Source organism: Juglans microcarpa x Juglans regia, chromosome 2D (assembly GCF_004785595.1).
Source record: "Juglans microcarpa x Juglans regia isolate MS1-56 chromosome 2D, Jm3101_v1.0, whole genome shotgun sequence".
Taxonomy (NCBI): domain Eukaryota; kingdom Viridiplantae; phylum Streptophyta; class Magnoliopsida; order Fagales; family Juglandaceae; genus Juglans; species Juglans microcarpa x Juglans regia.
In genome coordinates this window covers 42,850,460-42,867,152 of record NC_054596.1, presented here as the reverse complement: position 1 = coordinate 42,867,152, position 16,693 = coordinate 42,850,460, and the positions used below count along the sequence as shown (strand labels likewise).

Here is a 16,693-nt window from a genome sequence, read left to right as displayed (position 1 = left end):
AAGGCTTTACCCATTTGGATTTGAGTTTGTGAGTTTAAAAAGTGTTTTTAAGTTTTTAATAGCTTAAAATTAAAGATATTTTTTAAAAAATAATATGTCTGGTAAATTTATAAAAAAAAGTTTTAAGCATCTAAAATAACATGAAACTCCTCTTTTGAAAAAGTACCAAATTGAAAAGCTCCTGTATATAACTATACATTAAAAAAATAAAATAAAAGGACTACTGTAACTAATTGTAAAAACATTTTAGACACATGTTTACCACACAATAAACTTTTCTTCATTGTAGAGCTTTATAGTAAAACATTATTACAAAAAACTCTTATTTCCTATCACAATATCAAATATGCACTATAAATATATAGGAAAATTACTTATATTAGGGTGTGCATGTCTCCTACATTTCTTCTCAGAGAAGTAGGAAAATGTGGGACACGTGTGAAACAGATTTATTTTTTAATAGTGAGCGTTATTTTTTTAAAAAAAGTATACGAGACTTGAGTACTCTAAAATTGTATCTAGTATTAGTTAAATGTATATGGATTTTTTTTTTAAATTAAAGGATATTTTTTGAGTGAATAAAATATAATCAATAAATAATGAGTTGTTATAAATCTTTAGATTATAATGTTATTTTAAAGTAAGATATTTAAACATTTTTTAAATGAATGTGATAATGTGATTCAATATCATCTTAGAATTCTTCTATTTGCAAGTTGATGTGTAGAACATATTATCTATATCACTTGAATGATAATATTTGATTTATAAGATAAAATTTTATAATTTTTCTCTCAAATTAAATGATACTTTACTATATATATTATCCGCCACTTGTAAATAGAATTTTTCAACGTTTAAACTCATATTTTGAAAAATTATACATATATCTAGTAAATATCGTAAATTGTAAATTGCCCCTCCTTAAAGTCTTCGCAGAAATCCTCCACCACATACACACCTTCACCCAAAAATCCTCTCTCAGGAAGTCAGAAGACTGACCACTCTAAAGGCCCGGAGACAGACCGACGAGAGGACTCAGAGCCAATGTTAATTCTTCAGAGAATGGCCATGGCAACTTCCATCTCCTTCCTATCCCCTCCTCTCCTCAAACCCTCCCTCTCCCACTTGCCAAAACGCCTCTTTTCCACTCCCACCTGTTGTCTCTCCTCGAAAATGACGTTGAAGAAGAAGCACACAACGGGTTCGGCTATATCCACGGATAGGTCTGAGACTGCAACTTTGTCACAAAACGACAACTTGGTGAAGAAGACGAAGAATGCCTGGAATGAGGAAACCGAGAAAATAGTCCTGCCAACCAACGAGTCCTCTGAAAAGCTGCTCAGAATCCGCCACACGGTAATGTATAATACCTTGATATAACTGAACGATCTTGTTTTGTTACTTTTGTGTGTGATTTCTTCAAATTTTTTGCTGGGATTTTTTTTTCATTGTGTTAGTGTTGTTTTTGTTCAATTCTATATTGATTTGAAGTATGGGTCTTTCACTCTTAGTCTTATATGACCAAATGCTACCTGAAACAAATGGTTTTTTTCTTTGTTTTTTACACTTGTAACGTATCAAAATTTTCAATTTGTATCTACTTTTAGTTCAATGGTAGAGCACTGTCATCATGCTAGATGCCAAGATAGTGCTAAAAAGGTCATGCAACTGATAGCTATAATGGCTCAGATGTCTAGCCGCTACAGTGCTAGCCAACTTTTGTTATAGCTGTTCACCTAACAATCCATAAATTTTTAATACAAAAATTAGTGCATTCCAATCAGGCATTCAGCTCTTTTTATCTCATACATCCGTGGGCACTCTCTTTGTCCTTTTGACCATGTCTTTGCACTGGTTGGGAAAATGCATGACTGTTGGGAAACTACAATTTTTTTGAAAATATAACGATTGAGAAAAGATGAATTTTTAAAAATATGATCATAGGAGAAAAAAGTAAATAAAGTATTAAGAACGAATCAAGGAGAGTATTTTTTTTTTTTTTATAGGTCTAAAGAAAATCAATTGTCAAGAATAATAAAAGAGAATTTTTAAATGGAACAATGAGTAGATAGCTAAAATAGAGAGTCAGATTTAGGTTATATGAAAAAGTGGATGGTTAAATTGATAAAAGCAATCTTTTATCTAAATTTGAGCTAAACATTTGTAAGCCGGATTTGAAGACTCTAGTATTACTTACCTGTGAGCGTACGTATCAATACACTTACTATTTTGCATCCTTTAGTAATGATTTATGCAGTATCATCAAATTGGACTACCACTCAAGTTTTCTGTTTTTGTCGTATGCTTTTTATTTCTTTCTTTGGACTAATAAACTGATATTCATCAATACAGTGTGCACATGTGATGGCCATGGCTGTTCAAAAGCTCTACCCAGATGCGAAAGTGACAATTGGGCCATGGATAGATAGTGGTTTTTATTATGATTTTGATGTCGAGCCATTGACTGATAAAGACTTGAAGAGAATCAAGAAGGAGATGGTAAGCATATTAGATACTCAATCCATGTGTTCCCTTTTCTTGTTTAGTTTTTTTTTTTTTTTTGAATGGAAGCTTATGAGCTTTGGAAACTCTTCATTCATTAGTCCATGGTTTCAGGGTACAGAATTTATTTCTTACATCATCTGTAGGATCGGATCATTGCTAGAAATTTACCTCTTATAAGAGAGGAAGTCTCAAGAGATGAAGCCCAAAGAAGAATAGCGGCTATCAATGAACCTTACAAAATAGAGATTTTGGACAGTATCAAGGAGGATCCCATAACCATCTATCATATTGGTATGACTTCTCACTGTTTTCAAATCAGTTTCCCTTAATAGTAATTTTCTACCTTCATATGCTATTCTATTGTCATTGACAAGTAATGACATGCTAAGGATCTTCTAAATTTTGTGGGGTTCTTTCAAAATATCAAGGTGTGAAATGCTAAACAATCAAGTGCAACTTGAATGGGCGCTGCATTGTGCTGTGCATTTTCAAGTCACTGTCTCTCTGCCCTTGAATTATTGCAGATGCCTCATCAGTGTGACAAAGGCATGCCATTTTTTTGTTCCTTCAAGTTCAAGTGAACTGTCTTCAAAATATGATTTATGCTTGGTGCAATAGATTTTAATGAATTGTGCCTGTTCCCTGTTTTACATGTCGGAAGAATTTCTTGATCTGGTAGTGATTTGTGCCACTGGATGTTAAATTTGTGAGGCCATGGCACTTTTGCTCTTTTCATTTGTTGGTGGAGAGTTTTTGAAGGGTCTGATAAAGTCAGCTATTGATGCAGATCATCTGTAGTCTGCATCCACTACAGTGCTAGAGAGCTAAACTGAGGATGAATTTTTTTATTTGGCTGATGGACTTGTGTAGCATCGGCTTTTCAAAGTGTTCAAGGGTTAAATTATAGTGGAGATAGATATGGGGAGATGAATATGGGGAATGTAAATGGGAGGGAGCAGGGTTGTGCCAGGGAAAATGATTTTGTTAGTTGCTGTTGTTCACACTGAAAACTTGAGTTATTAGTCTGGCATTGCTGTTCAAGTTATTATCTTCTTGATTTAACATAGTTGTGTGCAGATAGTTGGATGGACTCCAGATCTCAATCTTCTTGCCAAGGGAACTGGAGATTGAATCCTTGACTATGTTTTCAGTTTTATAATTCAATCTTCTTGTTTTCTTCCGTTGACATCATATACAAGTAAACGATGTCTTCATGTTTTCATGATTCTACAACTTCCCTTCCATCGTTTTTATTTATTGATTAAATGATTGAATTTCTTTTTTTTGTAATAACGTAAACTTTTGGGATTAGTGATAATTTATCATGGTATCCAATGAGATAGTCCAGTGTTCAAATCCCGATTCTGCTCAATTTCCTATAAGTAAAAAATTTCACGCGTTAGACCTTAAGTCTCGGTCCACATGCAACACGTGAGAGAGACTTTTAGAATGTTAATATATTAATCATTTTCTCTCATTTTTAGCTTTAGGGATAGTCTTGTCAAAGTATAACGTTGTTTAGTTTGGTAAAAGGATGAGGGAAAGTAACCTTCTTTCCTTGTGCAAAGTTTTCTTGAAGGTTTGAACATTTCTAATGTCTTACCTCATTGTGTTATATAATGTTCTTTTCAGGCAATGAATGGTGGGATCTTTGTGCTGGGCCTCATGTTGAATCTACCGGAAATATTGACAGGAAGGCTGTTGAACTTGAATCTGTTGCTGGTGCTTACTGGAGAGGAGATGAAAAGAAACCGATGTTGCAGAGGATCTATGGCACTGCATGGGAGGATGAAAAACAGTTGAAAGCATACCTTCACTTCAAAGAGGAGGCTAAGCGCCGGGATCACAGACGCCTTGGTCAAGATCTTGATTTGTTCTCTATACAGGTACTAATTTTGAATTATATCAAAATTGTTCTATGCTGCTTGTACAGATTGATTATGTACTATTCTACCTGATTGGATTTTGTTGTTAGATTGCTGTTGATTCAAAATTTAAATCTTGTATTCAATACATCATCTTATTTGCTACAACTGCACAGGATGAAGCTGGTGGTGGTTTAGTGTTCTGGCATCCAAAGGGTGCTACTGTGAGGCACATGATAGAAGATTCATGGAAAAAAATACACATCGAACGTGGCTATGATCTATTGTATACTCCACATGTAGCCAAAGCAGATCTTTGGAAGATTAGTGGTCATTTGGACTTCTACAGGGAGAATATGTATGATCAGATGAACATCGAGGACGAACTTTATCAACTTCGACCAATGAATTGCCCTTACCATATTCTGGTTTACAAAAGAAAGCTCAACTCTTATCGGGATTTTCCTATTAGGGTTGCTGAGTTGGGAACGGTATATAGATATGAATTATCTGGGAGTTTACATGGCCTCTTCCGTGTAAGAGGTTTCACCCAGGTGCAGTATTATTCAAAGTCTGCTTGTTCTATGATCTATAGTGACTGTAATATAGCACAATAGTTGGATGGACTTTTGCACTCTGTTGTCTCAAAATCGCACAATCTATATACTTTTTGGTTCAACCTCAAAATCTCTTTTGCAGGATGATGCACACATCTTTTGCTTAGAGGATCAAATCAAAGATGAAATCAGGGGTGTCCTAGATCTTACAGAAGAAATATTACTGCAATTTGGTTTTAGCAAGTATGAAGTAAATCTCTCTACGAGGCCAGAGAAAGCTGTTGGAGGTGATGATATATGGGAGAAAGCAACATCTGCCCTTAGAGATGCTTTGGATGATAAAGGGTGGAGCTATGAACTTGATGAAGGTGGTGGTGCTTTTTATGGTCCAAAGATAGATCTTAAGATTGAAGATGCTCTAGGAAGGAAGTGGCAGTGCTCAACCATACAGGCAATTTCTGAACTCAAAACTTGCAGCATTTAATGTGTCTATGGATTGATTGGTTAAGGTTAAAAAACTGTTTTGAATTTTATAAATGACCTCTTATGGTTATTAATATATCTTTTTTTGGCAAACTTTACAGGTTGATTTTAATTTACCGCAGAGGTTTGACATCACATATGTTGATTCGAACTCAGAAAAGAAGCGGCCCATCATGATCCACAGAGCAGTTCTTGGATCCTTGGAGCGATTCTTTGGAGTTCTCATAGAACATTATGCAGGGGATTTTCCATTATGGCTTTCTCCTGTCCAAGCTCGAGTTTTACCAGTTACAGACATCCAGGTATATATTACACATGCTTCTGAATTTCAGAATCTGTTGGGTAGATTTCTTGATCGTTTTCGGTTGCCTATGCAATTTGAATTGCCCTTTTTGTATATTGCATAATCTGAGGCGTAATTTCCTCATAGTAAATGGGGCCGCTCAAGCACGGCAACCATCACCATAAATTTCGAAATGGGAATATTTCACGAAATTCTAAGAAACAATTATGCTCCCGATAGATAGTATAAATTTTTACAAAAAGGCCAACTTAATTTGTTGCGCAACCAAGAAGGTTTGAAGATAGTACTAAATAAATAGTTCCATGTCTTTACACAGCTTGAATTCTGCAATGAGGTGACGAAGAAATTGAAAACAAACGGTATTCGAGCTGAAGTTTGCCATGGAGAGCGTTTGCCAAAACTCATTAGAAATGCAGAGAAGCAGAGAATCCCATTAATGGCTGTTGTGGGCCCCAAGGAAGTTGAGATGCAAACTGTAACTATTAGATCTAGGTTTGGTGGAGAGCTTGGGACATTGACGATTGATGATTTCATAGGCAGGATCAAGTCTGCCACCGAGAACAGAACCTCATTTTGAAGTACCTGTAGCTGGGAAATGATGCCATCTACCTATTTTTGTCTTCGTCTGTGCCAATAGATAAAACACACACCTGGAACTAATACATGGATACATAGAAACAATGTTGTTACATGGATGTAGTTGACTGCAAAAACATTGTACGTGTCCATACGTTCTTTAGTAATCGTTTGCTGGGGAAAATGTGTAGGAGAGTTCCCGAGGATACAATGTTTCTGAAGGGCACGGTAAATAATACAATTTACATACCATTTGTTTCATTCTATTTTCAACGTGTACCGACACCCATGCTGTTACTACATCAAGCTTAACGTAGCACATCACATATATGGCAACAAGACCAGCACCTGACTAACTACTTACTCATAAGGTTTATAAAAGATAGCATTGCCAACATTGTCACAGCAATTGCGCCATGCGGGTTTTGTTACATATCAGCTACTATTCACCTTCACACTCTACACTTGACAGTTTTTTTTTTTTTTTTCATAGAGTGTGGGGTGTGGGGTAGTGAATAGTGGCTAACGAGAAGAATTATTCTCTCTCTAAATACATGGTTAGGGCCATTATTTTCTTTCTGAACAACGAAGAAAAACCTACTATATATAGACAGCTCATATATATATACTGAAGAGATTGTGTAACAATAATGTTGTCAACTAATTTAGTCTTAACCTAAATAAAGCCCAAGTTATGTTGGTTCCTGGCCTAGGCCTGCAGTTCAACTATATGCGAAAGTCATAGTTTATTAGGTCTGTACGTTGGCTGGAGATCCATAATCATCGTCTTCAACCACACAAGTGGTTTCTGATAAAAAGGAAGGTATAATTTGACTACGTTTGAATGGTTGTAGATAAGCCAACCTAATATTAGGTTTTTGAAGTTCTTGTGGCGTTGAGCAATATCCTGATCTATTACTCTTCTACTTGTATATAAATGTAACCCCCTATCGATCGTTGGGAAACTCGTATCTCCGTCCTAACCATTCAAGCTAAAAAGAAGCTAAGACTTTTACCATAGAAAATAAGAAAAAAAGAAATCCAAACATGGTTTCAAAAAATACTGATCATCTCATGGCCGGAGCAACATGTCTCCTAATATTAATCTTGCTTTCAGTCATCAGAATAGCCCATGGTGCAGATTTCAACATAAAAAACTTTGGAGCAAAGGCTGATGGCAAGTCAGATGATAGCAAGGTAAAAGCAATTGCATGCATGTAACTCGATTGTTCTTCATGTCGTTTGGATTTCGAAGATATTAACGTGACATATATAAAAATCTCTCTCTTATTTCTCTTCTTTTAATTAATTTCTGGGATTAATGGTGGTCTTTGATTAGGCAATCAGTACTGCTTGGAAGGCAGCATGCGTGTCGAGAGATCCTAGCACTGTTTTGATACCAAACGGGAAATACATGGTTGGTTCATTAACGTTACAAGGACCCTGCAAGGCACCAGTCAGTGTTCAGGTTCAAGGAAACCTTCTTGCTCCAATAGACCTCAACATTTTCAACTCTCCTAACGGCTGGATCAGTTTCCAAAACATCGACAGATTGATGGTCTCAGGAGCAGGAACTTTCGATGGCCAAGGATCACTTGCTTGGTCCCAAAATAACTGTTCAAAAACTGGGACATGCAATTCAATGCCCATTGTATGTACCATCTCACATGCATGCATACATACATACATATATGTTAATGTTGTTTTTTTTTTCAATATGGCACATAATGTGTATAATAAGCCTAAATATTATAATTCTTTGGTTTTATGCGCAGAGTTTGGCATTCACTTCGATCACCAACTCGAAGATTCAGGACATAAGTTCGCTGAACAGCAAGTTGTTTCACATGAACATATTAAGCTGCAAGAACGTGACCCTTCAACATATTATAATCAGAGCGCCTCAAGAAAGCCTAAACACAGACGGAATTCATATTGGCTTGTCATCCGAGATCAATATTACTGGCGCAGACATCAAAACAGGGGATGACTGTGTCTCTCTTGGTGATGGAAGCCAACACATTAACATTGAAAAGGTGACATGTGGACCTGGACATGGCATTAGTGTTGGAAGCTTAGGAAAGTACCATAACGAACAACCTGTTAGGGGAGTTACAGTGAGGAACTGTACCCTCACCAGCACAATGTACGGTGTTAGGGTAAAAACATGGCCAGATTCTCCTAGCGGTGTTGCTTCACATTTGCTTTTTGAGGATATTGTGATGAACAATGTCAGCACTCCTCTTCTTATAGACCAAGAGTATTGCCCTTATTCTCATTGCAAAGCAGAGGTACATAATTAATTAATTACATAAAAAACAATATTTTCTGAAACTAATAGTTAAGATTAGTACTAATTTTGGTATTTGTGATTAATGACTTCGTTAATTTGCATGCATGCATAAATAGGTTCCATCACGTGTCAAGATTAGCGATGTCAGCTTCAAGAACATTCGGGGAACATCCGCAACTAAGCTGGCTGTGAAGCTTACATGTAGCAGACGCATTCCCTGCAAGAATGTGCAGATGAGCGACATTAGCTTGCAATACAATGGAAAAGATGGCCCTATTACATCCGAGTGCAAGAACGTGTTGAAGCCTTCAGCTTCTGGCAAATTGAACCCTCCCGCTTGTGCTAATTATAATTAATTAACCAGCTTCCTTTTGAATATGCTTAATTAAATGCAAAATCTCAAATATGCATGCAGCATGGAATAAGTTCATTCATAGGTTTAGAAAACAGTTAGACGTACGAGTACGTTGCACCCCCGTCGTCATGCTTGCATGCGTGATGAACTGAGTGGTGAACCAATATAATTGTAAGCTATACTAGCCATATATATATATATATATATATATATATATATATAATAAGGTATTCTGTCTTTCCTTTATTTATTTATTGGATTTGCTAAAAACAAATATATGTGTGTGTTTTTCTATATATAAATATTGTAGGCGCTAGCTAGCTAGGAAAAGTATATGATATTGATCAAACCAACTATATATATGCATAAAAAAATATCATCGATCGTTAAAAATATTTCTTATGACATTTTCACAAATTAAACGGCCGGGTTGAAATATGATATTTACATTATTCGGACATGATCTAAACATTACGGTTGAACATGCATAGATAAACATTCAAATATATGTAAATTACTGTTATATAACATATATTCGAAAGTAATTAAATGTTACAATGGTTGTCATTTGTATGCATGTAATCATTTTGTAAATGAAATAACGTTCGAACAAAAAATAATTATATTAAGATGTTAATATATGTCCGAGCGTTTAGTTTTCAAGTGAACGTACGTAAGTGTATAATTTATAACTTCTGATCAAATACTGTCTCATAAAGCTGTTCGGACGGTATATGTTAGGGCAATAATCTAATTTATTTGTATGGTGTCCCTTGTTTTTAATGAAATTATAACGTTCGAACACAAAGTAATTAAGTTCGGACGTTATTATAAAGTAGTTCATTTATGCTGGAATTAATATACACATAACATTTGGACATCAAATATCATTACATGCATGGGTAGTCATTTAAAAAAAAAAAAAAAAATGAAATCCAATTGAACACGAAATGATCATTAGTACATTCTGACCTTAATATTTGTCTTAATTTACATTCGGACGTCAAGTAACTTACAATCTTACATTCGCATTTATGGCGTGTTACATTCGAACCATGTTTAGTTTTAAGAAAATTTGGTCAATAACTTTCCCGATTGAGACTCGCTTTATAAATGTACAATATTATTAGAAATAACTCCTTGTACTTTCAATTCTAATCACATTTTTAAATTTTTTTTGAAAAATTCGTCTTTCTAGCTATAAATCCCATTTTTTTAATAGCTAGAAACATAGGTCTTTACCATTTCTCGAAAGATCAAACATAGATCTTTTTCTCCTTATGTTGAAATTAAATCAATCCCATTTCTCTCGGTCCGTTTCTTCATTATCTAGAGAGTATAATTCAAATACTTAATCTTTTGGAACAATTATTAATTTAATATAGTATTAAAGTAGAAGTTTTGGGCATGAATCTCAATTTCACACTTCATCTTAGGGCTGTTTATCCAGGATGGATTTTTTTTAGCCTAGTTCGAAACCCGGATAATTGGATTTTGGTTGTTGGTTTCGGCCCGGATTTTTATCCGAGCTGGTGACCGTGTCACAAACCCGGGTACATAATTCTCACATGAGAATTTTAGGATGTCTTTGTTTTGCCTCTACCATATCTCAACATAGACAAAAATTTGACCCTCAAGGTAGACATTGTGTCTTTCTTGGTAACCCCTTTTGGATAAAAGGATATACGCTTCTTGATCTAAACACCCAATCAGTTTTTATTTCTCGAGATGTTACCTTCCATGAACATGTGTTTCCCTTCCATCAACCCAACTTCACTCTACTTTCTTCATTGCCAACTCCTCCTGCTTCAACTCAGCCTCCTATTCTTCTAGTTCAACTTCTTCAAATTATTTAGCTCTACCTTGCCAATCATTTCAGAACCACAACAACCATCACCCATATCACCAGCCTTTCTTATCATTTCTCCTCCCACTTCCCCCATTCCATTAATATCAAATTCCCAATCCCCTCCCCCTCTTAGAAGATCCACTCGAACCAGAAAAACTCCTCAATACCTCTAGGATTTCCATTGCTAGCAAGCAACTTCAATCTCATCCCATCAATCAGTGAGCATGGCATTCGTTCCAACAGATATACCTTTTCCTCTAGCTTCTTCCATTTCTTATCACAACTTATCTCCTGCCTTCTCTATGTTCTTTGCTACTATATTTTCTAATCATGATCCACACACTTACACACATGCTTCCAAGAACCTTGACTGGTGTAAGGCAATGGATAAGAAATTGAAGCCTTAGAGCTTAGCCATACATGGACCCTCACAGACTTATCCCCTGGCAAAACTGCAATTGACTGCAAATATGTATACATAACTAAGTACCATTCTAATGGTACCATTGAGAAGAAGAAAGTAAGGTTAGATGCTAAGGGTTTTACTCAACAAGAAGGGGTGGATTACCATAAAACCTTTTCCCCAGTAGTAAAGATTATAACTGTTAGAACTATACTTTTTTTGGCTGCAATCAAAGGGTGGCATCTCCACCAATTCGATCAGTACCAAAGATATAGCAGTAGCAGGGGTAGTTTGAATTTTGAAAAAACTGCTCCGTAATTTATGCGAGATAATTTTTTGGCGAAGTAGGTTTTTCTTTTTTTGTATGGCGCTAGCTGCCGAGCCTATGTCTTTGATGGTAGGCATGGTGTTGCTAGGATGGATCCTGATCAGATTGGTGCGTGTAAGCATACAGTAACGTCAAAAGGGAGTGTTGGGACATTAGAGGGGTTGGCATTTGTTGATGTTGTCGTTTCTAAGCCCCAAATGCTTCCAGAGGTGGATATTCCCTTTTGGGACCCAAGATTCAATGATGGAGAAATGTTCTTTCAATTCTCAAAGGCAGTAATCAAACAGTCGGCGGAATCGTTTAGACTCTCTGTGGTTTTAAAATTTTTATGTCGTCGGCCGTCTCTTGACCATGTCCGTGGATTTATTAAGAATAGATGGGGCTACATTTGGTGCCAGTGGTGGGTCAATTGAAAAATCCTCGAAATGTTCTCATAAGAATTTCGAATGAGGAGGACTTCAATAGTGTGATGGTTCGAGGGAATTCTGAGGTGGAAGGGGTACTGTATAGGGTGTTTCATTGGATGCCAAATTTCATTGAGGAAGAAGACTCCCCTTGGGTTCCGGTTTGGTTAACCTTATCAGGTTTGCCTCCAAACTATTTTCATGAATCGATTTTACGAAGTATTGGAGGGGGTTTTGGACGTTTCTTGAAGAGGGATAATGTGACTGCCTGTGTGACTCATTCGGAGGCAGCGCATATTTGTGTGGAAATGGATGTTTCTAAGCCATTGAGGCATTCATTCTGGTTGGATAATTCGGGGCTGGAAACTAGTCATTGCCAAGAGGTGATTTTTGAAATGCTTCCAGCGTTTTGTTTGCTTTGTAGGAAGCAAGATCATCACGAAAACAAGTGCTTGTGTCGAGATCTAGTCCAGAAAAAATCGGGATTGGAAAAGAAGATAGAGGAAAAAATAGAGCGGATGAAACTGATTTGGGAGGTGGTGGGAGTTCGGGAGAAGGAAAAGTTGGAAACAGAGCAGGGGCTTATGGTAGGGTCCTCCTCTAATCTGAGAAGAGTGGCAATTCTGGATGCCATTCATGAACGAAAGGAAGTGTTAGAAAGAAGGCAGACGAGGGTGTTATTTGTCTTATTGAATGGCCTGGTCCATAATAAAAACCAATTTGATCTTGTGAGTGCTGATGGGGTTAATAGTCAGTTGGAAGGTTATCTTGGTTAGGATAGTAGTACAGGGCAAGATGAGGCTTATAAAGGGGAGTCTACATAGATGAAAGATATGTTTGGAAGGTGTGAGAATTGGTTTGAATTAACTGAAGAAGAGCTGGAAAAGAATCCAGGATTGGGGGTTACTGGTCGAAGCTTGCCTAGAAGTGCATTGAGGTTGAATGAGGCTCTGGAATTCGAAGTGGGATGTATGGTTGATAGGGGACCTGTGAGGGTGGACTGGTTCGGTAATGATGCTCTATTTTCTCATTGTCAATCTATCTCAGATGTGGAGCTTGATGAGGAATTGAACGAATTGGCAGCAAAATATTTTGATTCGGACACATATATGAATGTGCCATTGAGGAAATTATGAGGTGTAAGGAAAGAAAAATCAATAGTTGTTATGGAGCGACGAACTTGTTCCAAAAAATTTCTTTAAACCATGTTGAACATACTTATGTGGAATATTAGGAGAATTCTTTCATAAAAAAGCAAGCTTCGATGCATTTTAAATAAAAGCCGTCTATTTGTGGTGACTCTTTTAGAACCTTTTCTTGGAGTGAATAAATTTGGTAGGTGGGCAAGGTGGATGAAATTGCCTAATTTTTGTGAGAATATCGAGGTTGGGGAAAAAATTTGAATTTTTAGGAATGAGGATTTTGAATTTGAATTGGTGTCAAAGTCGGATCAGGCGTTGAGTGGGTGGTTTGTGCAAGGAAATAAGCGAGTGCTCGCGACTTTTGTTTATGCGAGATGTTTCCGATGGAAGCATATGGAGCTTTGGGATTTTTTAAAGGGACAAGACCCAGGTAGCAGACCATGGTTCATTGGAGTGGATTTTAATGTTATTCAAAACGATGGCAAAAAAATGTGTGGTATTTTGCGGGTGAATCGTGCAAGGGTTGAATTTAATCTTTGTATTCACGATTATGGGTTGTTAGATCTTCCTTATGAGGGATAACGCTTGTCATGGTGCAATGAAAGGTTAGGGAGGAGACGAATTTGAGCAAGGTTGGATTGTGTGCTGGTGAATATGGAATTTTTAAATTTATTTGGTGATGCTCGTGAAGTATATATGCTAAGAACATCTTCGGATCATTCTCCGATGATGGTTTCTTTAGTTCGTGAAATGAGCATTGTGGTGAGGCCTTTTTGCTTTCAGTGCATGTGGGGTACTCATGAGGAATTCTTGTCGTTAGTGAAGGCGGTATGGGATGGGAGAATTGATGGAAGTCCAATGGTGTGCATGAGCAAAAAACTGAAATTGTTGAAAGGAGCTTTGAGGAAGTGGAATTTAGATGTCTTTGGGAGATCTGAAGTGGAATTACGGAAACTTGAAGACATCATTTCTGGTTTGGAGCAAGTTGTTATTGCAAGCTATAGTCAATAGGAAGAAAACGAATTATTGTAGTGTAAACAATTGCATTTACAATGGGTGCACTGTGAGGAAATGTTAAGCTGCCAAAAATCTCAAGTGAAGTGGATTGCAGAGGGTGATTCTAATATAGCTTTTTTCCATGCGATAATGAGAGTAAAGAAGAAAAATAAAAAGGTGGATCAAATGAGGATGGAGACTGGACATGTATTGAAATTTGTGGAGGAAGTACATAATGGTGCGGTGGAGTTTTTTTAGGAGTTACTAACGACGGAAGACATACAGTTTGTTGAGGAATCGCTCTCTTTACTTTTGCCGACAATTTCAGTACAGGAGAATGAAGCCTTGTGTGCCGTACCTTCCATGGAGGAGGTTCAGATGGCGCTTTGGTCCATCCCATTGGACAGTAGCCCGGTGCCAGATGGCTTCTCTGCAAGTTTCTTTACCCTTGCATGGGATATGATTAAGCAGGATCTTCTGGATATGGCTCGAGAATTTTTTGAGGGAAAGCTGTTCATGACTTTTTTTGGGTTGACAAATTTAGTACTCATTCCAAAGGTTGATGAACCTGTGGGGTTTGGGCAATTTCGACCGATTAGCCTATGTTTAGTGGCTTACAAAATCATAGTGAAATTTATGGTAATTCGTATGGCACCTATTCTTCACCGACTTATTTCTTCTGAACAATCCACATTCATTCTAGGAAGAAGTATCTTTGAAACATGGCTATTGCACAGGAAATGGTTCATGGAATCAATCAGAAGGTTAGGGGTGGCAATGTTATGTTGAAAATTGATATGGCCAAGGTGTATGATCGGGTGAATTGGCATTTTTTACTAGAGGTTTTGAGACGATATGGATTTTCAGAAAAATGGAGAGACCTGATTTTTAATTGTATTTCTTCTCCATTTTATTCGGTTATATTGAATGGATGTACTAGGGCTTTTTTAAGTCTTCTCGTGGTCTTCGGCAAGGTGATCCTTTATCACCTTATTTGTTTATCTTATCGGAGGAAGTGTTGTCGCGAATATTGCGTAAGGAGTGTCAGTTAGGAAGGATAAAGGAATTTAATCTCAATGGAGGAACTTTGATAAGTCATTTGTTGTATGCAGATGATCTCTTGATTTTTGTGAATGGAAGGTAATGGAAGTGCTGCATAAATATGAGAATATGTCTGGTCAGTTGGTTAGCCCTCATAAGTCTTCTTTGTTTTTCTCCAAGCATATCTTGGTTGATTGGAAAGAGGCTTTAAAACAAATATCTGGATTTGAAGAAGGAGCTTGGCTGTGTACATACTTGGGAATCTCATTACATGTGGGGTGAATGCTAATAAATATGTTCGATCTGCTGTTGGGAAAAATTCAAAAGAAATTAGCGGGTTGGAAAGGCAAATTGCTTTCTTTTGGAGGTAAAATTATTTTGATAAAGCACATTCTGAACAGTATGCCAATTCATATGCTTTCGTGCTTTCGGTATTGAATTTGCCAAAGGGGCTAATGTCAGCGATTAAAAAATTTTTCTCAAATTTTCTATGGGATTCTTCTATGGAAAACAAAAGAGGAAATGGATATCTTGGAAGAATATTTGTTTGCCGGTCGAGAAAGGTGGTCTTGGGATAAGAGATTTGGATGAGGTTCAAAATTCTTTACTTATGAAGTTTGCTTGGAAATTAATTATAGGAGGTTCGCTGTGGTCGGATTTTTTCTTTGCCAAATATGTGGGTAATTTACATATTTCTTTGGTCATGTCCATGGGAAGAGGAACTTGATTTTGGAAAGGGGTTATGTAATTAATACCAATCGTTTTATGTAATTCAAGATGGCGGATCGGGAATGTGGATGTTAATTTCTGGTATGACAACTGGGTGGAAGATGGGCCTTTGGCAGAGGAGCATCCGGTGGTTGGGAATGGAAACTTGAAGGTGCGTGAGGTGATGGATACAAAAGGGTGTAGTTTGGATTTGTTGAGAACTCTTGTTGCAGCACCAATGGTAGAGAAAATCATGCAGGAAGGCTTTTGGTTAAGGGAAGGGATAGATAAATGCATCTGGGTACATTCCGTGGATGTCAATTTCACCACGAAGTCGGCATGAAATTTGATTCGAAAGTAGGGGATTGTTTGCCCATGGAGGAGGTGGTTGTGGAAGGATTATGTGCTGGCAAAGATGTCTTTTATGTGCTAGAGGGCGAGAGGGAAAGCATTGCCTGTTGATGTAGTGGTCAAACAACTTGGGATCCCTCTGTGTTCCAAATGTTGTTGCTGTGTTGAACCCAAAGTGGAGAAATTAAATCATGTACTATGGGAAGGGGAGGGGCCGATTGAAATTTGGAGGTTTTTTGCAACTAGTTGTGGAGTGAGGATGCCACAATTTCGGAACTGGGAATGCGTGATGAATTTCTGGTGGGATCGTGCGAGGGGCTCCTCTCAGGTTGGATGGATTAAATGGGTACTTCCAATTTCTTGGACTCTTTGGAAATTCAGATGCAAAACGAGGATGAAAGATACAAGTTATGAGTGGAGGAGTATGATCCGGGTGGTGAAAGTCACGTTAAAGGAGGTTATTAGCAGATTGCGTCAGTTCAGAAAAGTGGAAGCCCAAGATTTACGTGTGCTGCAGGATTTAAATTGCC

At 37.1% G+C, this 16,693-nt stretch overlaps 3 protein-coding genes across 3 annotated transcripts; all 3 read left to right on the top strand.

The window, feature by feature from the left end:
* The first annotated feature begins 916 nt into the window (after positions 1–916).
* On the top strand, positions 917–6,557 carry LOC121250322 (threonine--tRNA ligase, chloroplastic/mitochondrial 2). The gene is made up of 8 exons (XM_041149423.1): positions 917–1,359; positions 2,356–2,502; positions 2,652–2,799; positions 4,141–4,394; positions 4,550–4,927; positions 5,073–5,381; positions 5,515–5,715; positions 6,034–6,557. Exons 1-8 carry the CDS (start codon positions 1,048–1,050, stop codon positions 6,292–6,294), a joined length of 2,010 nt encoding a protein of 669 aa, XP_041005357.1. The 5' UTR covers positions 917–1,047; the 3' UTR covers positions 6,295–6,557.
* Positions 6,558–6,690: 133 nt separating this feature from the next.
* LOC121250323 (exopolygalacturonase clone GBGA483-like) lies at positions 6,691–9,161 on the top strand. The gene is made up of 4 exons (XM_041149424.1): positions 6,691–7,490; positions 7,633–7,944; positions 8,069–8,584; positions 8,703–9,161. The coding sequence occupies exons 1-4, from the start codon at positions 7,341–7,343 to the stop codon at positions 8,940–8,942; spliced, it is 1,218 nt and encodes a 405-aa protein (XP_041005358.1). The 5' UTR covers positions 6,691–7,340; the 3' UTR covers positions 8,943–9,161.
* A 2,736-nt stretch (positions 9,162–11,897) lies between these two features.
* LOC121249532 lies at positions 11,898–12,701 on the top strand. Its single transcript, XM_041148234.1, has one exon. The coding sequence runs from the start codon at positions 11,898–11,900 to the stop codon at positions 12,699–12,701; it is 804 nt and encodes a 267-aa protein (XP_041004168.1).
* The last annotated feature ends 3,992 nt before the right edge of the window (positions 12,702–16,693 follow it).